The following is a 27,950-nucleotide window of genomic DNA, read 5'->3' as shown; positions in this document are numbered from 1 at the left end:
TCTGGTAATATTATAGACTGCATCTCTAATATTACACTTCTTTTTATGAATATAATTCACAGAAGTTCATGTACACACAAACTCTGTAGCATCCTTACCTAATTCCCCAGCATTATTTTTTTAATTACTAATGACTGCATGCCACCCACACAGTGTCTATTCTTACCTAAGAGCAGGATTTCATATGTCCAAACTTGTTATATGTCTTGTGTCAAGAGGATGGAGCCAGGCTCTTCTCAATGGTGCCAAGCAATAGAAGAAGAGGCAACGGGCAGAAATTGATGCACAGGAAGCTCCACCTGAACATGAGGAATAACTTCTTTACTGTGTGGGTGTTCAACCACTGGAACAGATTGCCCAGAAAGGTTGTGGAGTCTCCCTCACTGGAGATATTCAAGAACCATCTGGACACAATCCAGTGCCATGTGTTCTGGGATGAGCTGCTCGACCAGGGAGGTTGGACCAGATGAACCACTTTGGTCCCCTCCAGCATGACTCATTCTCTGATTCTGTGATCCTTTTTGTGGACTGCTCTGTGACTTCATCAAAATAATTTTCAATTCTCATGCTGGTTTTCTGTATGCTTGCAGGTCCTTCAATTTGAAATCATCTATAAATAGAACAAATACACCCAGTTATGTATAAACATATTTAATTGTATTCAACCGGGATAGAGCCTTGAAATATTTTTCTAGTTTGATAGTAAACCATTGGTAAATTTTCTTTACACATGGTTTTCCAATTACATTAGCTTGCCTATGAATGAGAATCCCACATAACAAAACATCAAAAGCCTTCCTCAAATCCTGCTAGATTCTACTTTTTGGTTTCTTGAGGCCTATTACTCATTAAGAAGGAAATTAGGTGACCTCCTAAGATTTGTACTTGGCAGATATAAGTTGGCTTTTACATATCCCCTTTATCTTCTAAATGCTTATAATAGTGTCTTTCACTATTCATTATCTGGGGGGACCAAAGGTAAACTGTCAGGTTTTTAGAATCCTTCTCTTGTGTTCCTCCTCATTTTAAAAATATAGTGAGTTTACCCTATTCCAATGCTTTTATATTATAATACCAAATGAGTTAACATCAATGATGAATTAACCAAGTCCAACTATTCTTTTGCTGTGCAGTAGCCCAGGGCTACTACAGTACTCTATGGGCTGTAGCCTATTCCTTTGCACATAACAAACTAAACTCACTGGCTGTCTGGGACTAAGTCTGTGCTACATACTCTATGTGACAGCAAAAATTGTAAGACAAAAATGTTTATCAGACTAGTGATAAGACCAAATTTGCAAGATTTTCAGAACTATTCTCTAATGTCTATACTGCTTAATACTATATGATTAATAACTGTGCAGTAGTTCAAGGAGATGTGTTGTAAGCAAAGTAAATGACAGAATTAATTCACCTGAGAGGCAGCTGGCATGGTACTTGGACAATATATTGTGAGTGGCCAATTAAATATCACATAGCAAGTTAGCTTGAAGGAAATTACAGAAAAGTGTGCCAAGCTGATGAATGAAAAATGATTATTTGCTTACCAGCTTTGTCTTTAACACATTAAAAAATACAATTAGTAGAAGCTGTGGGATAAGAACAATTTTAACAAGAGTCATGACTGACAAAATATCCTGTGCCAAAATATCGTCTGCCAACCTCAGTTCAGTTCAGTTTCATTAGCAAAAATTTCATTCACTCAAGTACTGTCAAAATGTGGAAGAGAGACCCAGTAGGTCAGCGTCAGAGCAGATCGGTCCTGCTCATTACAGGGATTGATTGTCTGTTTGAGGTTTGATTCCTTGGCACTATTTGTCATTGCCATCCACATTCAGCTTGAATGGAGGTTGCTGAAATATACTGATACCAATATAATTGCTCTCTTTTATTGCTGAATACTATTTATGGGAGTATACTGAATAATATACTGAATATTATTTATGTAATCACTTACTAATCTTCTGATTCCTGATCTTTTAGTGCATATCTCTCTTAAGCATTTGTGGATTTTGAACACTGAAATAGGAGCAGCCTTGTGTCACAATCTTGTCTGTCACAGTTGCTGCACAGTTTCTTTTACCCAGAATTGTGTTGTGCTTTCTATCTCCCAATTTGTACCTTTAATTAATTGTATTGTGCTTTGTCCTTCCCATTTGTACCTTTACTTTATTACCACTGACTTTATTTTGATGAATGTGTCCTTTATTTTGGACTTATAGTCCAAATTAGGCATGTCATGTTCTGCCATCCAAGAAGCAAATCTAATTTGCAGTGCAAATGCAAGCTGCATTTAGCTTTAATGTAGTGGCAATCAACAGTCTATCTATCTCTTTTTGCTTTTCTACAGGTGTTGCCTCCCTTCCTAAGGAAGCAAAATTTGCTCTGTTGCACATTCTGTCAGTGTAAGTCTTGCAATGAGCTTTGGAACCTTCTTGAAAATTTCAACTGATTTTGACAGTGCTCAAGGTCTCAGTGTTACAACATTCCCACAAGCTGACTAGAGCCAGGCAGAGTGTAGAAACCCAATCAGTCTCCCACTGAGGGCAGAGCTGCACCACAGTTCATTTATATGGATATTCTCTACCTTAGACAATGTAGACTAGCTCATTAGGTGCCTATCACAAGTTTTTTAGGCCATGAACTTTTCATTTTTCTTCCAGTTCATTCTGTGATTTACCATCTGCAGTCCTTCTTTATATGAAACAGTAATTTTATGCTGACTGGGTTAATTGTACATTGCATTTCCACAAATACTTGTTCTTGGTACTTTTGACAGTATTATTTCTGGAATTCAGCTTTCTTATTTCTTTTGTTTTCATGGCTTGTCCTCAGACATCTCGAAATATTTGCCTTTGGTCCTTGATGCTGAGTAATATCTTGCAAGTTTGCTGCTGAAATCATAATATCTCAAACAAAATTTGAAAGGTTCAGATTGCCCTGCAATATAGGACTTGATTTACACACAGACACGTATAAAAAAGCTTACAAAAGTAGTTGTTTGCTTTTGAATAGAAATGTTGTTATTTCTGGATTTTCTAAGCACTATTGCTCTGATTAGACCCAGGACCTGGATGCTTATGTGAGGCTTATGTTTACGCTTCCTTGCTTTTACTACAAAACCTAGGAAAATGGTCAGCAAACAGGAGATAATCTCATTTCAAGTCATAAAATCCCACAAAACCTGTCTTAATGAATTGTTCTGCTTGTTTTTTTTCTTTCTTGACTTCCTACTTCTTCCTCCCCCTATAGTGGCCGAGTTGAGGTCTGTGGCTCAGACCCAGGAAGCCGTGACCGCTCCAGAGAGAGTGTCCCGCAAGGGACAGTCTTCCAGAGGTCTGCAGCAATCCCTCGGCCGCTGGGGTGCCTCCGCAGAAAGGTGCCTGTCTCAGCAGGCTGCCAGCCCTTTAGTGATTCAGCGAGAGTGACTTCAGCTCCTGTTCTGCGAGGCAAACCCCAGGCTGGACCAGGAACAGAGAGACGAGAGGCTCCTATAGCAGTTCCGCATGAGGCAGCTTTATCAGCCTGCACCGTTGCAAAGGGGAGGCTAGGGACTAGTTCTCCGACTCAAAGGGCCAGAGGGCTAGATCTTATAGGGATACAAGGGTGGGTGTGAGAAGGTAGAGGCCAATAGGTTACAAGGAATCTACATAGGGTCTTCCAGAGGATCATGGTTCTTGTTTTCTCTCACCCTCACCAAAAATTGTTGCCTTTTCCAAGGGGATTCTGCTGGGACGTTATGCAATCTCCTTATCAGCAGGCCTTCCTCCAGGGCAGGGGCTGGGCATACCCCACATCCCCCTTTCTGCTATGCTTCTTGCTGTCAGTCTTGCCTGCATTACTTTTAAGCTACTGCACCTTACTTCATCCTTTCATTCTGAATCTTTCCTGTGCTGTGTCTCTCCCCTCTTCTCATGAATCTCTGTCATTCTCCCTTTCCTTGCCTAAGCCTCCTTCCAGATATTTTTGTCTCACTCTCCTATTTGTCTCACTTACTTCTCTCATTCTACTGCTTCCCATCCCCTCCCATGCTATATCCAACTGCATGCGGTCGTACATCACATATATATGTACACACAGAGAATCACAAGTCCTTGTCACTTTTCTGCAGGACTTTCCCCTCACCAGCACATTTTGAGCTAAGTTTAAGAATATGGTCCTTTATATTTTCCTCTGAAAGAATTAGAAATTCTTACATCTTCTCTTTATGCCCCTCTCTTCTGTCTGCAACAGATCCTTTGCCACCATCTACATAAGAAAGAGACAGCTGGCAACACTTTAAACTTCACTAGATTAATAATTAGGAATAGATTTTAAATACATTATTTGCTACAGAACATGATCACCTTGTGAATCAGCATGCTAGACCAGGTCTGCATTTGGCCTCAAATTGCTTATCCAGATGCATTATCCTCCATTTTCTAGTGCACATCACAAAGTCTTAGAATATATATGCCTCAATTAAATAATTTCTGAAAGCATGAAGCTCATTTTGTTGCATATCTGTATGTGTTTATATTAATCAGATTAATCAGGGATGAGAACATGAATTAAATTAACTTTATGTTCACTCTGCAGGAAGAGTGTACAGGAAAATTCACTGGACTGGAAGAAAACTGAATGCGGTAAGAAGATGCAAATTCATTATATAATACTGTAAGCAAGTCCTTCATTTTTCCTAATATATTTTACTAGATTAATTCTTTTGTTAAGGAAACTATCTGTTCTGTGAGATGCATACTTTTTTTTTACCCAACCAGTCAGGTAAGCAAAAAGGCAAGAATATTTACACGGAATACTGCCTTTCTTAAAGAAAGGTATGCAAGACAAACTATTTTAAAGTGGCAGGTCATGCCGTACTTGTCAGTGATCTGTGAGGAGGAAACAAGAGTACTTGAACTTCTTGGTTAGTTGAAGTTGAGTTCCCAACACCACAAGTGTCCAAGTCCCACTCAAAATACCCAAACTATGTCATCAATTCAGTTAGACTTTGTATTCCCTGTTCGTTGCAGGAGAGGGTTATTGACCACACAGATCTGATGATGCAAAATGTCTTCTTGGGGCATTACAATGGCCACTTCTTGTCACCTCAGTTTTTTCCAGCTGCACAGACTTTTTCTCAAGAAGAGGATTTGCTCTGTATGCTCTCTAACTCTCCTGCCAGAACCCACTGCCAGAAGGTGCAGCACTGAAATGGGTAGGCTGTATTCCAGCACACAAACAGCCTTGCTGATGACTGAACCACCAGCTCATACTTTCCACAGAACTGCTGTAATCACAAGCTAAATACTTTTAGGCCAGAAAATCTGTCCTGCCTCTGTGTGAACTGTGCAACCAGGAATCACAGCTGAAGGGTGTAAAGGGAAAACAACAGAATAGGTTGAATCCACGATCAAATGATGACAAGGACCTACTGGGGAGAGATGCAATGCAAATTGCTCCCTTTGCTAAACTTTATAGTCGTGCACCAGAAAGCACAGAAGGGAATTAGACCTCATGAGAAGTCTAATTAATTATGAGTTTTAATAACTTTGTAAATAAATGAATTATGGGTAAGACAATACACATAGCAGTTTATTTCTATCCCAAAAGGGTAATGAAGCTTTATGTTAATTGGGGAACAGAGCATGAAGATGCAGCTGCTTGTTGGATTGGAATACATATTGACTAAGATTCAGAATTATTCTAGCCCAGGGATTTTCTGTAAGATACTGTCAAGGCTAAGGTATAAGAATAGTGTAAACATTGCAATTATGCAAATGTGGGTTTGATGCAAATATAACTGAATTTAATTTCAAGATTTCACCAAAAACATAAAGCATGTAAGTATACACAGTTTAAATATTGTAAACAAGTTGCAGTGGATTATAAAATCTCATCAGGATAACCAGCTCACATAATTTCATTTGTAGCACATAGAAAACTTTTAATGCACTTTTTTGAGGTGACTGATACAGGAAAAGGCAACATAGAATTGTCTGAGTGATCCCACCTTCATCTGAAAGTCAACATGTCTGTGGTCTAAAGACTAGTTTATTAATTTCCCATTTATGAATCTTTGGATATAAATAAATAAACAGCATTAATCATAAAACAGCATAAATAAATCACAACCAGAACTTGATATTGTTTTCCCCCTTCCTCAAGTTAAGATTACTCTCAATAGAATCAGGCTGTTTTTGCTATTTTCTCTATAGTCCCCCAGCTCTTGAATTCCTGATTTAACTGTGCCTTGTGCTTAACAAAAGGAGTCTCTAACTTGTAGTTTAGGAATTTGAAATCAAGGTATTCTGCTTCCTTGGCAAGTGTTCTACCCATTTGGCCATCATGGTCAGAGACTCTAACAAAGGAGTCTTAATGTGCCTCAATTATAGAGTCATGGAAGGGAGCCATCAGGTTGACTGATGACTCCAAATCCTGGCCCTGCACAGGACACCCTAGGAATCACACCATCTGCCTGAAAGCAGACACTTCTTGAACTCTGTCAGTCTTGATGCTGTGACCACTTCCCTAGGGAGCCTGTTCCAGTGCCCAATCCGCCCCTTGGTGAAAAACTTTCCTGATATGCAACCTAAATCTCCTCCAGCTCAGCTTAATGCCATTGTCTCAAGTTCTGTTCGCTACTCACAAGAGTGAAGAAATCAGTGTCTGTCCCTCCGCTTCCCCTTGTGAAGTTGTTGAAGACCACAATGAAGACTCCCCTGAGTCTCCTCCAGGCTTAACAGACCAAGAGATCTCAGCAGCTCCTCATGGCTTCCCCTTCAGACCCTTCATCATCCTCGTGGCCCCCCTTTGGATGCTCTCTGATTACTCAGCACCTTTTTTAAAATGTGGCACCCAAAACTGCCCCCAGCATTCCAGGTGAGGCTGCCCCAGTGCAGAGCAGAGTGGGACAATCCCCTCCCTTGCCCAGCTGGCAATTCTGTGTCTGATGCACCCCAGGACACAGCTGGCCCTCCTGGCTGCCAGGGCACTGCCGACTCATTCAACTTGCCATGGACCAGGACCCCCAGGTCTCTTCTGCAGCGCTGCTCTCCCGCCTCCTGTTCCCCAGCCTACACACACAGTCAGACCTGTCCTGCCTCAGGTGCAGATTCCATCACTTGCGCTTGTTAAACTTCATACAGCTGGTGACTGTCCATCTCTCTAGTTTGTTGAGGTCTTTCTGCAGGGTCTATCTGCCCTTGAAGGAGACTGAATTTCTCTCAGGCTTCTATGTCTAAAATTCATTTAATATGGAGTTTCAGAATATACAGGTTTCATGGGATGCGTTCAGCAATGACATTAGATGAAGCCACATCAAATCAGTAAATAGACTAAGAGTGATATATTAAGGAATACTGGAATATCTGTATTTGCAGTAAAACGCTTTATGACTATGATTTGTGACACTACTTGGTTAGCACATATTACATATGAGATCCTTCAGGCTTAATGCAACTTTACCTTCATCTCTGCAAAAATGAACTCTCTTCAGTGCAGCATCACAACATTAATTCACTCCAACTTACAATTCTTTTCTCCTAGGAAGAATGACTGTGAAGCCAGGTGCTTCATTCAAAATGCACCCCAAATACAGAAAAAATGTCAGTGGTCATAGTGTACGAGGAAAAGTTTAGAAATAAAATCTTACAGCTCTTATATGTCTAAACAGATGGCAAGGCCTCTCAGCAGGTGTTACTACCAGCCCTTTGGCAAGACAAAACCTCTCAGTGGATATTAAATCTACTATCACGACTGTTTGAGATAACTCTTCAATATCCCCTACCAAAAATATACCTCCCTTGCTAGCATATTTTTTATATTTTGGAACCACAATCCAGTAACTAAGAGAAATTGTTCTACATTTTTCATTTCTCAAAGCCATACTCACAACTGAGAAACAATTAAAAAAGAATTTGATCATCAAGTTGTAACAGAAGCCTTAGTTCAAAACTTCTCACCAGCTCCCCATCATCTAAAAGACAATGAAAAAATAAAGATTCTGTTTCAAACTCTGCTGGTTATGTTGAGAACACTAGCCAGGAATGAAAGCTAAACTCGAACCCCCCCACCCCCCAATAATATATTTTATGCCTAGAATTTCCATGAAATGGATCAAAAGTATTTTCATCCTTATCTTTGTTATATGCAAGTGCATTCTGTACATTTTACACTATATCTGGTTTCACTATGAATTTCCATGTTCCCGGAATACAAGCTAATTATGGATTGTATGAAGAATTATGTATTGTTCAAAAAATCTTTTTCATTTTCATTGAATCATATCTGTATAAGACAAAAAGAATGTTATAAATTCCAATTATTGTTCATATTTTACTGAGGAGTATTCTATTTTTCGAAGTCAGGCAACATCATGTGCTTGTTCTTTTTCAATGAAACTCAAATTGGATCCAAGTTCCAGTTTAACCTCTTGGATGAACAACTGCAGCAGTGTGTGGTGAAGTGATCTTTACTGGGAGCTTTGCTGCCCTGATCCAAATTTCTCATATGCAATGGCTGCCTACTGGCTGAAAGGACTCCACTCTGCAAGCATTTTCCTCAAGGCACCTCCTGCTAGGTCCAGTAGAACTACCCGATCTGTGCTGGCAGCTTTTATCAGTCCCAGAGACACTTTGCACATGACTGGCTGACTGGTCAAAGTTTGGGTGTGGTTGTGTGCCCAAGTTACTAATTAGTTACATTGCAAACTACCTGAGGAGTTAAACACAGCAATGTACAGATTAGGGTCTTCCACACATAAACAGGTTACAAGGTCAGCTAAATTACTAAGATTCACACATGCATGCGTCAGTGCCCATTTTTTCTGGTCTTTCTTAAGTGTGGAAAACAAAAGTTATAAAAATACATTTAAGATAGAATAGATTTCAGTTGCTGTTTGGCCATCCTCCAAAAATATGCATTTCCACCTCCCAAAAAACACAGCGATAGTGAACTTGACCTTAGCTGGAATTTCTAAAATTGGAGAGGGGGAAGGCAGAAAGGAACATTTTGTACAACCCATGTCATTGTCTTTTATGATGGAATGGGTGGCTGAAAGCAGGGAGTGTCTGACATGCCAGAGGACAGGGTTGTTGTGTGAGGACACCTTGAACAAACTGGAGAATGTCCTGGCAGGACAAAGCCTTGCACCCAGGGCAAAAATGCCCATGCAATGGTAGAGGCTGAGGACTGACTAATGAAATAGCAGCTCTGCAAAACAGAACCTGTGGGTCCCAGTTAAAAAGTGAAATGAGGGTCAACACTGCAGCTTTGGCGTAAATTAGACTAACCACTATGCTGTGCCACATCAACAAGCCCACAGACAGCAGGTGAAGGGAGATGACCATTCTCCTCTACGTGCCATTTGGGAGGCCACATCTGCAATACTGTGTACAGTTTGGACTCCTAAGTATGCAAGAGATACTTAGAAGATGAAAAGTATCCAGAAGAAAGTAACCAAGATGGTTCCAGGGGTTGGAGCATGTGACATAAGGGGAGGCTAAAGTAATTCACATTCTTTAACCTGACGAGAACACTGAGAGGACGTAATCCCAATGCTTCACTGCATGGGGGGTTATTAAGAAGGAGGAACTATACTTTTTTGGAGGTGAATAGGAAAAAGACAAGAAAGAATGGCTGCTGACACTGGATGCCAGCTGCCCTCCAAAGCTGCTCCATACCCTCCCCTCCTCAACTGGACAGGGGAGAGAAAATACAATGAAATCTCATGAGTTGCTATAAGGATGGGCATCACTTACCATAGGCAAAACAGACCAAGCTTGGAGAAATTAATTGAACACAATCAAAATCAGAGTAGGATAATGAGAAGTAAAATTAATCTTAAAAACACATTTCCCCCACTTCTCCCTCCTTTCCAGGATTAACTTTATTCCCAAATCTTTACCTCCTCCCCAGCAGTGGTGCACGCAGACAGGTGGTTATTGTTATGGTCAGTTCATCATGTTATTTCTGATGCTTCTTTCTCCTCAGGGAGAGTAGTCCTTCCGCTTTTCCAACATGAGTCCTTCCCACAGGCTGCAGCTCTTCATGAACTGCTTCAGCATGGGTTCTTCTTTTCAACAGAGAGGAAATCCTTCAGGAACAAATTGTTCCAGCATGGGTATCCCATGGAATCACAAGTCCTGCCGGCAAACCTGCTCTAGCCTCAAACCTGCTCAAACCTCCTCTAGGTTCCTTTCTCCATAGGCCACAGGTCCTGCCAAGAACTTGCTCCAGGGTGAGCTTCTCACAGAGTGACCTGTGGCATCCACCTGCTCTGGTGTTGGGTCCTCCAGGGGCTGCAGGTGGATCTCTGCTCTCCCGTGGACCTCCATGGGCTGCAGGGGCACAGCTGCCTCACCATGCCCTGCACCATGGGCTGCAGGGGAATCTCAGCTCTGGTGCCTGGAGCACCTCCTCCCTCCCCATCTTCCTTCACTGACTTTGGTGTCTGCAGGGCAGTTTCTCTCACATATTCTCTCTCCTCTCTTCTCTGGTGACAATTACTTCTGTGCAGTAACTTTTTTTCTTTCTTAAATATGTTATCACAGAGGCTTTACTACCATCACTGACTGGCTCAGCCTTGACCAGTGGTGGGTACATATTGGAGCTGGCTGGCATTAGCTCTGTGACATGAAGGAAGCTTCCAGCAACTTCTCAGAGAAGCCACCCTTATAGGCCACCCACTATCAAAACCTTGCCATGCAAGCACAATATAGGCCATAAGCTACAAAAAGAGAAACTTTCATTGGATTAGAAGGAAGAAAAAAACCCTCTTGAAAGTGGCTAAACACAGAAACCCAAACGCAACCAAAAGATTATAAATTTTCATTGCTGGTTTATGATTTGCAGGTTGATTTTTCCTGTCTTATTTTTTGATCACTCAGTAAAATTATATAGGTGATATGGCTACTAATGTTCATAGTAAATGCTCAAGATGCAAAGTTAAGCTGCTATAACCCTACTATTTCAACATTTGTAGTGCAGTGACATCAGTGAGAATGCAAGATAATCTTTGAGCCTGATTCCCACATCTCCTGAGAGGTGGGGAATATTAATTCTCTGAGTTTGATACTTCTTGGGCAAGTACAACAGCCAGTAGGCTGTTGTGCAGAACTAGAGCTGACAGTTGTGTTCCTTGCACTTTGTTACCCAGGAGATTTACAGTTTGACCCAAGTGTACATGGGCTGAATGCAGCTGTGGCTGGTGGAGATTATGCCTCTTCCACTGTGTGTCTAAAACACAGCAGAACTCAGGATGTAGCTAAGCTCAAGGTGAGAGCATCTCTGGACACCCACAAAGACCTGTGTTTGGTTGTCTGACACAAAGGTTTCAACTGACTTCTGCTGTACTTCAGTTAAGATGCTATCTGGCACTCAGCTGTTTGAACTGTTCTCTGACACTTAAGGTGTTTCCAGTTTATTAACCAAAATCCAAATACAACTGATGGAGTTTGAATTTGGTGTCATGTTGCTTTGGAAAAAGATGACTTATTGATTAAATCAATGCCCATATTTTAAAAGAAAACATTATTGGGTACAAGTTAATGGCCACAGATGGTAAGCTCTCTCTGTCTGAGACATCTTACTCTCAGACTGTAATGTGACTTGGAACTTTTGTCTGAAACCATGAGTCCTATCTCCATTAAGTGATGCTATTACAAGCCAGAGTTTGACAGATTTTTTTCTATGTTTGTACCATCACTTAGCATTTTTCCTGTAATGATGAGCTTATTCCTGACATTTCCTTACAGATTTTTCTTCAACGGCAGAAGGTTTTTCTTCAATGGCAGAAGCTTTTCCTTAAGTGTATGAAGACTTAATCTTACCCTTTCCCTTGGCAAAAGCCAACTATCAGCTTTTCAACAACCCGAGGTGCTTACAGAAGTGCACTAAAAGAGCACAGGACTAAGCAGGACCCTGTGGAAACGTATCTGGAGACACCGGCTGCCCTGCCTGCTCACTGCACTGCACCGACGTTCTGTGGCCGGTATTTGCCATAGTGATCACACAATTCTCTTTCGGAACACGAGTTTTTCCTCCAGGTGTTCAAAACATTAATCTATCCTTTTCCTTGGTAGGTCTATTAGAACAACTGGTGGTTTGGTTCCTATTTTTTTACACTGTAATGGCGTAGACCAGGCTGAAAGGGGGCAGAAATGCCAGCTCCAGGGACACTGGCTAGTCCCACTGGTGTGCGGGCACCGGTGCCCTCAGGGCAGCGCTGCACATCAGGGGTGTGCGAGGCGGTCAGCGAGGGCCTTTCTCCCCGGCGGGACAAAGACGGCGCCGGTTCCCGCCGCGAGCTCCGCCCGGCGGGTCGGTCCTGTGGCGGGCGCTGCACTTCAGCCCTCCGGGACTCCTCCGTGACCCGCCACAGCCCCGCGGGCCGGGCCGCCCCGGCCGCCCCCGCCCCGTCCCGCGGCCGCCGCCCGGCACCTGTGCGGCCGGGACGGGGAGCGGCGAGCGCGGCGCCTGCGCACTGGGCGGGCGCTCGCCGCCAGGACCGCAGTCACTTCCTGCTCCCGTGCCCATCCGGCTCCGGGGTCAGCGGCCGCCGCTCTGGCGGGACAGGGGCGAATAAAGTTTAATTCGAGGAGGGGGAAGCCACCCGTCCTCTCCAGGTACGGCTGGCCCGCGGCACCCGCCCGTCGCGCCCGCTCCGTCTCGGCGTCGGCGGCCGCTGTCACCTGCGGCCGCGCGCCCCTCCCGCCCGGGCTGCGCGTGGCGGGCGGCGGGCGCGCCCCGCTCCGGCTCCGGCAGCGCCGCGGGAGCGCCCGGCCCGGCGGCGGGCGCGCTGCAGCCCCGGGCTGTTGGGGACGCGGCTTTCCCCACGCTCCCGCGGGAGCCCAGGGACATCGTTTCGTCGGTGGGGCTGCGGGACGAGGCTGCGAGGTGGGGACGGGACGCGGCGGGGCCGCCCACGGAGGGGGCGCGGGGCCGCGCGGCCGGGCCGGGCTCGGTGGGGAGGGCGGCGGCCGGGGCTCTCCCCCGCCGGCCGAGGCGCAGGTGGCGGCGGGGCGGGAGCGGGGCTGTGCTCGCCGCGGCCGTTGCAGAGGGCGTCGTGAGACCTGCCGAAAACAATGGGAACTTTCTCCTGCGCCAGGGGTGCCGCTGCCTCCGGCCTGCCCGGCCGTGCCGCCGTAGGAAGTGGGTGTGCGCGGTTCGCGTGCTCCGGAGCCGCCTGTGCTTCGGCGGTGACAGCTATTTTGCTTATTTTAGCAGAAACGAGCTGCTGGATGTAGAAGGAAAGTAGGTCGTGCGCACGGAAAATGCCTCTAAGGGACAAGTGTTGTCAGACTGACCACCATCACCATGGATGCTGTGAGCCAGGTATAGTGGTGTGTGATGCTTTGGCTGTTTTGCATATCTGCTTCATTAAAAGCGTGTAGGAACTGTTGTGATAGTTGTGAACGTATATCATTAGTGTCAGCTGTAGGTATAAAAAGTTTCTGAATTTTGTTTGGAAATTTTTTTTTTGTATCCTTGAACTGTCGCCTTAAAATCATTTCAGGAAGAGAATTTTTTAGTTCCTGCAGGATGTTGGATAATCCTCAGGCCACCGCATGGACATTGTATGCAGTGAACAGAGGAAGGCAAGAAGTTGTATAAATACAACAACTGACCGTTTTGTTTCCAAAAAGTGCAGCGGTCTCAGTTTTTTTGTAAAATGATATTTCTGGCAATCATTTGCATTCGCTGTTTGTATTTTTTCTCTCTTCCCTGGTGAACCCTGATGAAATTGAAGATCTTAGTCTCAGAGGAGAAAAACCCCACTATGTCCTAGAACAGCTCTTTATATTCCATGGCTGAGTGATGTGAAAGATGCCATCAGTGAAAACTGTAATGAGTACTGTGAAGGTTCAGGCAACCTGTTAGATGCTTTTGAAATTATTCTGTCTACCGTTATAATTGGTATTTTTAAAGGCAATTTTGTTTCTTTTTGCATTGTTATAGAGTTTATTTGGATGCTTTCCCTTGTGTTTTTGAAAGAAAGATGCTATTTGGATGCTTTCACTTTTGTTTTGAGAAGAAAGTTTGGGGAAATAACAGATGAAAGTGTGAGCATGGTGACTTTGATTATGCTCCTTTAATAAAACGTAATTTGAGAGTAGATATTGTTCAGTTAGTAGAAACATTTTTTTGTGTTGATGATGAAATGATTTTGAGTTGTTCTAATGCTTTAAAAAACTGAAATATTTTTCTTCCCTGACAAATTAACAGCGATCTGTTAGGTCTTCTTCACCTATGTTACTCCTCTTGATGTCAGTAGGTGTTATACATGCAGATTAGAAGCTGTATACAAACAAAAATGTTTTGTTTTGAAGTGTAGGGAGTAGGCTAGTAGAATACAATATGTCATTGTGTTCAAGATCCCCAAATGATTAGCTGATTTGTCATGGTTGTTATGTGTTTGTACATATAATAGTATATTATGGAGCCAGCATAGTTGGGTGAATTGTTCATTCTGTTTTCCTGTTTTACAGTACTTTTCTTTCTGATGTTCTTTTCAGCTAGAATTTTTTATAACCTTTTATCTTTTATCTCAACGTTCCTGTGAAAATTTGTTTAGTCTTTTTGTACTTATTATCTCTAAATAGTTTTTATATTATGCCTCAACTGGCCTTTATTAAATACAAATTTCTTAGAGATGCTCAGTGCTTCATTTAGAAATTAAAGCCTTGAAATGGGGTTAAAATCAAACCAAAGGGATAAGGTGGGAGCCAGTTTATGAAGTACAAAGCAAGCTGTTTAGTCAATAAGAACTTTGAAAGAAGACCTAACTAATGATTTTGCAAACACATGCTTCAATAAGTGCTCTTATTCTTGTAAATTCGTGTTTCCCTCTGGGCAAAGCTTAATTGTCATATCTCTATACTGCAATGGAATGCTGTGAATTTTCATGTGTATAAATACTGCATATTGGAATGACAAAAGATCCTGATTAATATATGTTTTAGTTTCAACAGCTTTTGCAAAGAATATGATGTGGAATGAAACATCAGAAATAAAGTATTCCCTCAGCAGTTTACTTGAACCTGAAGAGTTTATTGAATGTAGTTTTCTTGGTCAAGAATACTATGATAGGTTTTTTTAGTATATACTATTTAGCTATGCTTATGCTTTTCTTCTGATCATTGCTGCTTTAAATTTGGGTTCAGTGTTTAGGTGCATACTGGCAAAACTGAAGTCAGGTAGTATGCTGTGAAGTATTTGGTAATGCTGGTAATACAGTATTTGGTAATGTTTTTTTGTACATGCGGTTTGGTTTTAATGATGGGAGTCAAGTAGATTGTTCTGGGGAATTACTTTAATTGACGGACATTTCTAGTGAGTTAATTCTGTTTTATGTATTTATATGTTTCTATGTTACATATAGCTTTGAATACACATTTTTTTAAGTGATCAAAATGACAACAAATTGTCAGAAGGTGTCATGGCTAGAAAATTCAGTGTTGACTGTTTTTTAATTCAATATAGACGAAAATTCTAGAGTAAGGCTGCTTTTACAGTAGTCCTGGCTGTTCTTTTTAGCTAGTTTACTGTATGTATGGAAAATTCCTAAATTACAGAAATCACCTGAGTGTTTTCTAATGGCTTACTATCCTTTTATATATTTCAGTGCATCTGTTGGAACCTGGTGATCCTCCGTTATTGCAGCAGCCTCTGCAAACATCAAAATCTGGTATTCAACAAATCATTGAGTGTTTTCGATCAGGTATGGAACCATGCCTGACCCTTACAAAGTTCATTACCTTGTTAAAAGAGTTATGTTTATTCAGTGTATTAAAATAACCAGCACCTGACTTTATGCATATTTGCAGAATATTTGTAGATTTGTGAAATTAGGTGTTCCTTTTCATGTGGGTTTTCATAGAAAGTAATGAAGATACAGATCTTGCCGTGTAGTTATCTTTGAAAAACCTTAAAAATTAAGTTTGTTGTTCTGCTTTGTGTCCTTTCTGCTGCTATTATTGATGAGTTTATCAGAAAACTCCTGAGCTGAAGAAAAAACTTTATCTTGAACTTTTGCAATTGCTTTATCATACTATTAAGGTCTTCCTTGATTGTTTTTGGGAGTTGCAATACATAGCAATGAACAATTAAGCATTTGGGGAAGCATGCCAGGGAAGATTGAAACCTTCAATGTTTTCAAGCTGTTTCTACACTTCAGATGTGGCAAACCAAACATTTTATTTTCACAACTCTAGGTCTTTAGTGCTACTGTCTATGTGTTTCTAGATTTTTTTCACACAGAGCTTTTAAATATATGAAATGTGTTGTGCATAAAAACACTGCTGCTGTGCAGTGAGATACTTGTCTGGTCTGAGTCTTGTGAAAGGGCACAGTATTTAAGTTGTCCACTTGCATTTCAATAACTTAATACAAAAACAGGATGTGAGATTATTCATTAGTAATCTTTTTTAGTTTGGCTGAGATTGCTTGAGGGCTCAGATATGTGTGACAGGCTTCTTTGGCTGATTAATGTAATCTGAAGAAGATTAATGGAATATCTACTGGTAATAGCAGAAAGTGGTTGCAGATACTTTGTCTCTGAGTTACTTCCAGATTGTCCTCACTGGCAGGTGTTAAATTGATAACTTGCTTTGATATCATCAGTCACCTGCATCAGGGTGCTTGGACAGAAGGAAAGAAGACTTAGACAAAGATTTTACTGGCTAGTTTTGAACAAGCAACATTTCATCATGGAAGGAGAATGTTTGATTCTTGTAGTAAAGGAATAGAGATTTAAGACAGAGTAATTTTATCAAAAGCTTCTGTCATTCAAAGCATTAAGAATAAAAAGTGAATTTGAATCTAATTTTTTTTTCTAAAAAAGAAACTGCTTGCAAAAGGCATAAACTTAGGTATTTCTGACGGAGAGATATTTATGACCAGTGTTCTCTACCAATTTCTTGTGACTTTGATGTTATTCTAGCATCAACACTTACAAATATTAACAGAATTTGACCAGGTATCACCTGCATTACCATCACAATATACAATTAGATGTAACTACAAAATAGAGAAGACTTCAGTAAGTCTTCTTCAGTAAGCTGGGGGCAGCATATACTGACAGGAGATTGACTTGTTGCCACAGTCTGCAGTTGGTGAAGAGTAAGGAGATGATACTGTTTTCCTCTGCCTGCTGTGTCCACAAAACCAGTGGACGTTTTAAATTTTTTTCCTGCTTCCAGAATTTTCTAAAGGTCTACAGTTTGATTCAAAAGGATCAATTATTTTTCTTTACTCCCACCTGTGAAAAGCTTCATAGTTGCATAAGGATGATTTGAAGCCAGAGTAACTACCATCATATAGTATGATCTCTAGTATGTCATAAATCCTTTAGTCTCATCCACTAATTCTTAAATCCAGTAATTTGTATTGGAAAAAACCATTTCAGTCCTGAACAGAAGGAGACTGAAATATCAATATAACAGGAGAGAGAATGAGTAACCTGTGTGTCCCTTGATTGGGTAATAGTGGAGAATTTTTTTTTTTTTTTTGAGAGGGAGGTTTGTGGCTAGGGCATGCCTGAACACCATGGCTGAATTCTGTTTCTTTGTGTGCCTTCACCAAACTGGAAGCATTTTGTTTCTATTATAGATTGGTATCTCACATGAATTTTATCTACATGGAGCATCTTCAGTTTTGTTCAGCCAGATTTTCTTTATATACAAAAATTCAAATGTTGGTTGCTTCTGGGGGGAACTCTGTACAATTTTTATTTGTTGCTATATCTAAATATTTGTTCAGTAGTCTGTTTGTAAAATGCAAGTCAAATGAAGGTGAGGTTAGTAACACTCAAAGAGAGAGCAGTGACATATGGCCTGGGAAGGCATAGGAGGGGACAGAAACCGTGGTAGCCTCAGATGGTCAAGTTTGGATCCCAGTTTTAAGGAACTGTTGAAGACACTGCTTTGCTGAAACTCGATGTAAAAAGTTTTGTAGTATTACTATTGCACCAAGAAATAAGGTTTCTTGGTAAGGCCCATTTGTATTGAAGAACTATTGCCTATTATGGTATTATTAATATTTGAAAGAGTTTAATTTCAAAAATAGTTCTGCAGTGTGACTCTGAGTTTGATCTTTAAAAGAAATTCTTAAGAGAAGTGTGATGAGATGACAGAACACTTGACCTTGTATTTCAGCTTGAAGAATGTCTTGCTGCTGCTTTACCATAGGTGTTTGGTATTATTTATTCATGGTCCAGTTGCATGGTATTTTTGCTTGTTTGATTAGTTTTGATTAATTAAATTCTAAGAAAAATGAAGATAGATAAATTAGCTGAATTTGGTTAGTGCTTTTTTCTGATTTGGAGTGGGTAAGCATCATTTAGTAACCTATTGCTAATTTTAGGCATTACATTCATAATTTTCATGAGATGAGAAATGAAGGAGTAAGTTTGAAGTGTAAAAAAATGACAGGAGCTGGAATACATCAACAACGCTAGATCTAACTATCTTTGTATACAATGCATAATAGTCTGGAAAGCTGGCATATTTTATCACACTCTCAGTGTTTTAATAGACATCTTTCAGATTTAAGTTGCATGTATTTTCCTTTCATCAGGCTGAAAATATGCCTACATTTCTACTATCTTGCATAAGTGTCATCATCTTGGACTTGGGTCAGATACCTACATATAGTAACATTTCTTGACCTGTTAGTTATTCTCTTTGCTCTATTTTATGCTTTAGTTTTTTTGCCTTACCAGGTACCATTTCTACACGAAATACCTGTATATATCTTGTTTTCTTAGCACTGTAGGATAGCCCTAAAGAAAAAATGCTACAGGCTTCTTTAAATGCTCGAGGTGCTTATTCTTTCCTGTTGGGCAACTGTATTGCAACAACTGAATACTGTAGGAAGAACTCTTTCCTAATGTTAGGTGTTAGTTTTTATTGTAAATCATTGCACTTTCTCTGTAAACTGTAATGTGCGTAATCCTTGAGGGGTTTTTTCATCCTGGTCTTGTCTTCATAGTGAAATTTGGAGCGTGTATCATAAACTTACAGAGCAAATGAAGTAGCATTAACAAAAGATAAAATGCTGTTATAATTATTCATGGTCTAAAATGTTTCCACTTTCATGGGATGATATGAACTAAATGAACAGAAAGCCTTCTTAAGTGTAATATTTCTTTTATTACAGGAACGAAACAACTTAAACATATCTTGTTAAGAGATGTGGACACCATTTTTGAATGTAAATTGTGCCGGAGTCTCTTCAGAGGATTACCAAATTTAATTACTCATAAAAAGTTTTATTGTCCTCCAAGTCTTCAGATGGACGATAGTAAGTATTATTAATTTAAGTGTTTAATAAAGCTAATAAAGTTGAAAACCTTATCTTTCTTTACCATTTACACAAAGATACCTGAAACAAAAATGCAAAAAAAGGAGGTGGAATTAAATTTCTGTAGTAACATATGTAGATCAATTTTATGTTACTGAAGAAGCTACAGCAATGACTTTATATGAATTAACAATCAAGAGCCATGCCAATATCGTAATTAGATAGCTAGTTTGTACATCTAGCCTTTTAATTAAGAGTGTCACTCTTAACACTTTCTATTCCTTGTTCCCCTTTTTCTTTCCCATCTGTCCTTTACTGTGAAAGATACCAAAAGTATGTCAAAGGACTGGGAAACTGATCTTACAGAAAACAGTGGCTCTAACTGGGTGTTTCAGTTTTAGGCCGTCATAGCTCTGATGGACTTCAGCTGCTGCTGTGAAGTGACCCGGCTCAATATCCTTATTATTCTCCTGTACTGAGGAAGCCCTTATAGTGCTTGTGTCATGGATGCAGTCTTTTGGTCTCAGTCAGTATGAAACACAGACTAAAAGTTTACCCTTTTATTTAAGGCTCTGTGCTTGAATAATGCTGTCTCTTTTTCCTTGCTTCACTTCATGTTACGTGGCTTTAACATATTCTATGTGATCATGACTAGCCCAACATCTTTGTTGTAGAAAAGAAACTTTATTATTAAAAGAAGGGACTTAAATGATGAGGAAAAAACCAAGAACTATATTTTTACGGAAAAAGAAATTTATTAGAGTCTCATTCCAGTGATGACTTTTTGTTGATCTGAGTAAGGTTGATTAATTTGGAAATGTGTCAGCATTCAAAAATGTTTTGTAAAGCTTTCTAATTATCTTGATCTCTTGACTAGATCACTATAGGTGCAGTGAGGATTTTTCTTTCCTGATTAATGCCTTCCCGCTTCAATATTTCAAAAATTAGGAACAAACAGAGATATATTTTGATGATTCTTTTTGCACATGGTGTACACTAAAAGGAGAAGGTGAAAAGGCTGGTACTGTCACCTTCCTAAAACAAACTTGCTTGGCCAGTTATAGTCACTGGTGACTTGTAGTTTCAAAGAAAGGTTAGAATTGCATCTGACTTAGATGCAATAGTTTCTAAGCAAAGTAAGATTATCCTGAGGAAAGATTTCATGTCCAGCTCCTGACATTCTAGTTTTCATTTAACTTTCTGATTAACTTTCATATGTTATATGAAATAACATACAAGTAACATACAAATAAAATAATTTCCTCTGTTCAGTGTGAGGGGTGCAAATGAAGGGAATAGTACTACATGGTCTGAATAAAACTGTATAAGTATTTGTGCTTTATATAAAATTGAGTATAGTTATTGAACTAAGTGGGAGTTTTTTTCAATAAATAAAAGATAGTGAACAAGAGGCAGGAATAGAAGTTCAGCACCCCATGGTGAAAAATTCCAAAGACTATTTCCTGCTAAGTTTTTTGACATGCACTCAGTATAGTCACGAAGTAGTCTTAAAAGGTGCTATAAAATAGGAAGGACTTTTTACTTTTGGTAAAAACTATATAGATAGGCCCGTTTGAAACTGACTGCAAAAGCTGTTAAAAATTCAGTGTTAAAAAATGGGTTTGGAGCAACAAAACAGCATATTTCTTGTACTGACACTTTTCATGTATTGCTGGGTGCATGGAAGGAATAACTCTGACTAAGTGTGGGTTTTTAATTAGCTGTTACCAGGACTCACATCTTTAAAATTATTCACAATAATTTGAACTGTGTCACTCAGTGCCTCACCTTTTTGCTGTAGGACCCTGGCTTCTTAGTTGTGCCAGTGCAGATGCTTCAAGTATCACATTAAGAACTAGAGCACTGAAGTAATTTGACATTTAAAAAGAGAATATTACTGAGACCTGTAAAATATTATCTACTTATATCTTCATGCAATGCTCAGGTTACACAGATGTTTCATTCTTTGGTAAGGATTGTTCAGAATTCACAGAAAGAGCTTATTTCCAGAATTAGGTCCCTTTATTGAGAGTGCCTGTATCCCACAGTAGGAAAATCGGTTTCTAATGATACTTCAGGCTTAGTTGCACACCTGCAGAACAAGCTTAGTTGAATGATGTTATTTTTGCAATTGATACAGTTTTTTAAAGACCAGCTTAATTCCAGTCATACAAATTTTTAGTTCAGGTGGCTTTCACATTAGCACGCTGGGAGGGTTATTTCCGATGTTGGCTTTTAATAAAAAAGCAACTTGTAACGATTACTCAAAGCCTTTGAGTGTTCAGAGAGTACAAAAGAGGATTTGTGGAAATTTGGAGACTGAATTCACATATTGGTTAAAAGCTACTTTGAAATTTAAATAATTGAAAATTACCAAATCATTAAAAAATACCTTTTCCTCTTTTCACAGACCTCCCAGATACAAAAGATAAGCAGAGTCAAGCCATAAATGACCTTCTTGAAGCAATCTATCCAAGGGTAGATAAGCAAGAATATATAATTACATTGGAACCTATAGAAACTAATCAAAATGCTGTATTCCAATATGTGTCAAGGACTGATAGCCCAGATGAGAACACAGAAAGTAGTCATACCCCTGATCAAGCTCCGGTACAGATACAGGAACCCAGCACTGAGCAACCCAAGACTGTTTCAGCTCCAGCCCCAGTCCCACCTGGGGAGTCTGTAGAATTACCTCCTGCTGATCCAGTTACAAACAAAGTGGTATCTACTCCTGAAGAACAGCCACCAGCAGTAAATCCTGACTTGGACTCTCTGGATAACTCTGATTATGGCCACCAGTTGATTTGTTGCCTCTGTAGGAAGGAATTTCATTCAAGACGCAGTGTACGCCGGCACATTCGAAAAGTACACAAAAAAAAGATGGAAGAGCTAAAGAAGTACATAGAAACAAAAAAGAAACCAAACCAGTGCTCTGCAAAAGGACGAAATAAGAATGTTCTCGTAACATTAGGTAGAAGTTGTCCTGTGTGTTATAAATCATTTGCTACAAAAGCCAACGTAAGGAGGCATTTTGATGAAGTTCATAGAGGATTAAGAAGGGATTCCATTACTCCTGATATAGCTACAAAGCCTGGGCAACCTTTGTTCTTGGATACAGTTTCTGCTAAAAAATCTTTTAAGACCAGAAAACAAAAGTCGTCTTCAAAGGCTGAATACAATTTAAGTGCATGCAAATGCCTTCTGTGTAAGAGAAAATATAGTTCACAAATAATGCTGAAAAGGCATATGCAAATTGTTCACAAGATAACTCTTTCTGGAAAGAACTCTAAAAGAGAGAAAGGACCCAACAATACTGCCAATGGCACAGAAATAGAAGTTGAACCAGCAGATTCTGTAGAACCTTCACCCCCTTCCATTGCGCTTTCTCCACACAATGAATTAAAGGGAACAAATCATTCAAATGAGAAAAAGAACACACCATCAGCACAGAAAAATAAAGTTAAACAGGACCCCGAAAACCCTAAATCAACTGCTAAATCAACCGCTAAATCAACCTGCAAATCAACCACTAAATCAACCCCTAAATCAACCAATGCATCTGCTGCAGGTGGCCAGCAAAAAACCAGGAAGCCAAAACTTTCAGCTGGCTTTGACTTCAAGCAGCTTTACTGTAAACTCTGTAAGCGCCAATTTACTTCTAAACAGAATTTAACAAAACACATTGAATTACACACAGATGGAAATAATATTTATGTTAAATACTACAGATGTCCACTCTGCTCCTACGAAACGCGTCGCAAGCGTGATGTGATAAGACACATAACTGTGGTTCATAAAAAGTCACCACGCTACCTTGGGAAAATAACTGCAAGTTTAGAAATAAGAGCAATAAAGAAACCAATTGATCTTGTTTTAAATAAGGTGACAAAAAGAGGCTCTCAGAGGGATGAAACAAAACAGATTGGTTCAAAACAGGATGTCACCTCTAATTCTCCCAATAAAAAGTATGAAGGAGCTGATGTTGGCATTGAAGTAAAAGTAACAAAAAACTTTTCTCTACACCGATGCAATAAATGTGGGAAAGCATTTGCCAGAAAAGCTTTTCTAGAACATCATAAGAAAACCCACAAAGCAAATGTATCTCATTCACCTGAAGAAAGTAAAACCAAAGGCAGAAGTACAAGATCTAAAGCTGTTGTCTGGTGAGGAAAAAGAAAAAGTGTTTTGTCTTTTTTTTTCTTTTTTTTTTTTTACAAAACCCCCAACAATACCACTGCCTTTCTTTTGCTGTTGTTGATTTATTGTTGAAAACATATTTTCCCATAGATTTTATGGTTTAGTGGCTTAAATGCAAAAATAGATGTCAAATTTGGTTTTTTTTGGTTTTTTTTTTTTTTTTAGCATTTTGCTAGAGTTAAAATCTAAATTTGTCATTGCAGGAAGATGGAATTTAGATTGAGCTGTATTGAGTCAACTCTTTAAACTGTCTTAAGGCATATGTTATAATCAAGTTAATATACATACATTTTAAAAATAGTAATTTAAAAAAAATTAACAATTTTGTTTGGTTTGAATAACTTAACTCATTTAATTAACTTTGCTGTGACCACTTGAAGAAGTACTAAAAGTACTAAAGTAAAAGCTGATAACAGAAAAAAATCTCTATGAATTTACTGAAATTAGCATTGTAAACTTAAATTTTTATTTTAATGTGTATTGCCTACACACTGTCAACAAAAGTGCATAGAACAGGTTTTTTTCATGTAATTTGGTTGCTTAGTTGCTTTGATTTAAAATCGTTATGGGTTAGGTGCCTGCAAACACCATTGAAGTAATCAAATTTAGCATTTCATTCTTTTAGTGCTTTTTTATATAAGCCCGGGTTTGGAGACTTGTGGTCATTTATTTTTTTAAATTGTTCAAATCTTATCATAAGTTTTTGATTTAGGCATCAATATGTATTGAAGTCTGGCTTAGAAATTTCTAAACTTCTGCTTATGTGCTACTCTGGGAATTTTTTACACTTGGAGGGGTTGTGTTTGTAGTTACTCAGTTTTCCATAGCCTTCATGTTAAAGTTGGCCTATTTTTAGAAGACCTTTTAAAAAAGAAAATATTTGTATACAGTCAGTTTGTATTTCAGAATGACCAACTGATGCCTGAAGGTTGGGGATTGTACAAAAATATCATGAAGAGAGACTGTAGTGATACTTGTAGGGATTTCTAACGTCCTTATTCAGAACCATCTTTCTCGCATATTTGGTAAAAAAGAAAACTAAGTATATGTGCCTTGTTCTGTATTTCAACTCTGAAATGCTGTTTTCCAGGAGGTGATTTGATTTGAGTTCAGCTTTCATAGTGAATGACCACCTAGTTATGTTAAATTGTGATGTGGTGCTTTTGTGACTTTCTAACAAATCCTGGCCAAATTAGACATAACTTCAAAAATAAATTGAGTTGGATCCTGAAATATGCTGAATTTTAGAGGAGGAGTGGCTTCTGCATTTTGAATAAGAATTAAAAATTTAGCCTTATAAATTATTTACGTTGTGTAGTTTAAAACAGAATTATGTGGGTAAACTCAAAGTATTAATTTATTCCCATTTCTCTTCAGATAGGTTCAAATGATGTTCGGAAAGTCTGAAGTTCATTTGACTGAAAAAGACTTTAGTTTGTTGTTGGAACTGCTAGTTCTTGATAATGGTACTATAAGGAGGAAATATTTTCATAAGCTGTTTTTTTTCTTACTATATTAATAACCATTCTGACTGCTTGTAGGACAGTGCCACTTCCCAAAACACTGAAGTAGTTAAAATGAAATGCGCATGCTTCTAAATTAGCAGTTATCTATGCAGTTGTAATTTGACACAGTATAGAGCAAAGTTCCTGAAATTAAGTAAGAGTCCACTAGAGACAAGTTGATGAACAGCAGCTTCGGAAGAAGGTGTTTTTTCCTCATTTAGGAAGTCCTCTTCGGAAAACTCATCATCCAGGCATACTGGTCCTCCCTGGTAGTGTTAATTGATGGACAACTCAAACTTTGATGTGATATCCTACTTTGGTAAATGTTGTGTAATATACTGGTTTAAATTTATTACAAATGAATGTATAAGAGCAAACAATGTAGTGTGTACTGGCTGAATTCTACTAATTTTTAGTATTTGCCATAAATTCAGTTTGTTCATATTGACTTTTTCATAATTTCCCAGTTCTAGGACATTCTGAATTTCACTGTGCTGAAGTTACTTCAAAGACCTCCATTTGTTTCCATATGTGGTTCATAGAAAAACTTTGTAAACATCTAGAAAGTTTACGACAATATCCACATTCCTCTATTCTTTAATTTTTTTAAAAAAATTATACACAAGCACTTTAATGATAGTTGCAGTTTATTTTTTCAGTTTATTTTTAAAAGATCAACACACTAATGTTAATATGAAGGTAGTGAATATTTGCTGATGTATTATAGACAATCTGTGCACAACCACTTATAATGTTAGCTTATTTCATTAAATATTAATAAAAAGGGAGGATAGTTTGGGAGAAACTCAAAATAAATTTTCTCTCAAAATCATATATGACCACTATGGGTAGCACTTGACTTTGTGTAATTGGAAAATGTTTTAGATACCTTTTTTTTAACCTTTTAGTCAAGATTGTAGTAAAACAGTTGCATGCCTACCATTATGAAGTTCTTGGCAGGTTTCATGCGATCGGGTTTTGTTTTGGGTTTTTTTTTTGTTGTTTAGGTTTTTTTGTTTGGTTTTTTTTGTTTGTTTGTTTGGTTTTTTTTTACCTTTTAGAAAATATTCTGTTTAGTGATTTGTGTCAAATTGCTACAATTTGAAAGGTATTGTACATCAGAAGAAATACCATGTTTTTTATATTGGTTCACTCCCTTACTTAGGGAGGTGCCTCGTGTTCATGTATACTTTTTGTATAAAATATATCTAAATGTTGATCACAAGATCAGGAGTAAAAATGCTTTTATGGATAGAGAACTATTTGGGCCTGTTAGTGCATTGCACTAAAAATACTGTGAATGGGAACTAAGATTGTAGCTTTGCTCAAAATGTTCTATATTGAATGTACATGCTTTTGTTTGGATAAATGTACTGTATTTGATGGAAAATAAAGCAGACTGGAAATGATTTTTAAGTGGGCATAAACAAAAAGATGTTGTGTTTGAACACTTGGGATATCTGTCACTCCACAGTTGGAAATTTCATTGTTTGCATTTTGTAAAGTTTTATTTGTTGATCATTGAAGCTAGTTATTTGTAATATTATGTTGTAATAAATGGTTTTTTTAATTATAAATTTGGGACTTGTGGAGTGAACACTTCACACTGGTGGTCAACCCTTGCTATATTTTTAGAAAACACTGCCTTTTGTCCCTTGTAAAGGAATCTCTTTCTTAACTGAGGAACTCTGGTTGTTGTTACCTTTTTAGAACAAAATATTGAAGAAGATAGGCTATCCTGGGATTTTTTTTACAAGAAAATAGGATTACCTAGTTTTCCATTGGAAATAACATTGATGGCTGCTGAAGGTTCCTTGTTTTCATGGTTGGATATAAAAAAGAACTGCCATAACCATTGTTAATTCTTTTGTAAAAGACGACATTAGGCTATTAATGTAAGTGCATTTTAAGTCATATTCCTGAGTGCCTGCAGATGAAGAATGGAAAATTAAAATGCAGACATAGGGATAGAATAACTGTTCTTTTCTCAATTTATCCTTGTGGTTTCTGCTGTCTGTTCTGGGTAAGTGTGTAATCTGTATCTTGAAATATGTGAAGATGAAGTTACTCCTATTTCAAAGGTATGCTTTCTGCTCACCAGCACCCTGGATATGAGTTTTTAATTAAGGTGCAGTCTTGCATCATTGATGGGGCACATTGGTTTGGCTCGTTTCACTTACACTAGCCAAAGACAAATAGAGGGTCTTTAGTGGACCTTCAGAATTAATGTTGAGTCTTGTTAGAAGAGTTTTTTATTTAGAATGAATGTTAGCTACTTTACAGAAAACTTGGAATGATCTAAACATTTTGTATGCAAGTCTGTATTTTTTTTTAAAGTGATGCATGTCTTCTAATGCTAAGGCTTGAGGGGCTAGCTTTCAGGGACATGACATTGCCGACAATCTCCCATACTGGTGGCACCAGGCTTGCTAAGGTGTAAATATGCTGGCGTGAGTCTCAGAATCATCTTAATTGTCTCTCAGCTGAGGGTGTCGGTCTTCCTGGTTTTATTTTTTTTGTCTTTATTTTTAGAGTGGTTTCTGGTTTTATGTTTTACTTGTCTTTCCTGTCTGAGATGTTAGATTTCAGGGCTTGAAGTCCTTGTAGTGCTTAGTTTCCTCAGTTTTATAGGAGAATAAAGAAATCTGTACCTTAGATAGTTAATGGTCATTACCACCATTTGTTTTTGATTGGATTCTCTTGAGATGAACTAAAACCTACTGTGTGAAGGATTTGTGTAAGTGGTCAGGTGCTTGAAGTACTTAGAAAATGGGGTCAGTTTGGAGTGGTGGCTGAAAGAACTGTGGGTAGGTATTTTACATCATTCCCTTTTGCTGAATACTGAAATAGAACAATTGGTTAACCACAAAGGTAGATCAGTGTGTTGTTTGGAGGATGAAGGGTAGAGAACAGGTCCTCAATGATTTTATTGGTGGAGAAGCTGTGGTGTTTGTACTAATGAGG

General features: G+C 38.9%; 1 protein-coding gene across 3 annotated transcripts; it reads left to right on the top strand.

Annotated features, from left to right (window-relative positions):
• Positions 1-12,516: 12,516 nt before the first annotated feature.
• On the top strand, positions 12,517-25,062 carry ZNF800 (zinc finger protein 800). Of its 3 annotated transcripts, none has more exons than XM_082281166.1 (6): positions 12,517-12,605; positions 13,204-13,314; positions 15,605-15,700; positions 19,138-19,281; positions 21,692-23,447; positions 24,863-25,062. In XM_082281166.1, exons 2-6 carry the CDS (start codon positions 13,254-13,256, stop codon positions 24,870-24,872), a joined length of 2,067 nt encoding a protein of 688 aa, XP_082137292.1. In that variant the 5' UTR covers positions 12,517-12,605; positions 13,204-13,253; the 3' UTR covers positions 24,873-25,062. The 3 variants fall into 3 exon arrangements, with proteins under 3 accessions (XP_082137292.1, XP_082137294.1, XP_082137293.1); XM_082281168.1 differs by having other exon boundaries at positions 24,859-25,062; XM_082281167.1 differs by having other exon boundaries at positions 12,567-12,605; positions 13,207-13,314.
• Positions 25,063-27,950: the final 2,888 nt, after the last annotated feature.

The sequence above is a fragment of the Coloeus monedula genome (genome assembly GCF_965178545.1).
Source record: "Coloeus monedula genome assembly, chromosome: 4".
Classification (NCBI taxonomy): domain Eukaryota; kingdom Metazoa; phylum Chordata; class Aves; order Passeriformes; family Corvidae; genus Coloeus; species Coloeus monedula.
This window is presented reverse-complemented; position numbering and strand designations above follow the sequence as displayed.

What these genes read in the sequence shown, in the direction of transcription:
- ZNF800 (XM_082281166.1), top strand. Translation starts at nt 13,254, where the DNA reads ATGCCTCTAAGGGACAAGTGTTGTCAGACTGACCACCATCACCATGGA. An exon ending in CCATGGATGCTGTGAGCCAG is followed by an intron (nt 13,315 to 15,604) that starts GTATAGTGGTGT and finishes TATATATTTCAG; the next exon opens with TGCATCTGTTGGAACCTGGT. An exon ending in AAGTCTTCAGATGGACGATA is followed by an intron (nt 19,282 to 21,691) that starts GTAAGTATTATT and finishes CTCTTTTCACAG; the next exon opens with ACCTCCCAGATACAAAAGAT.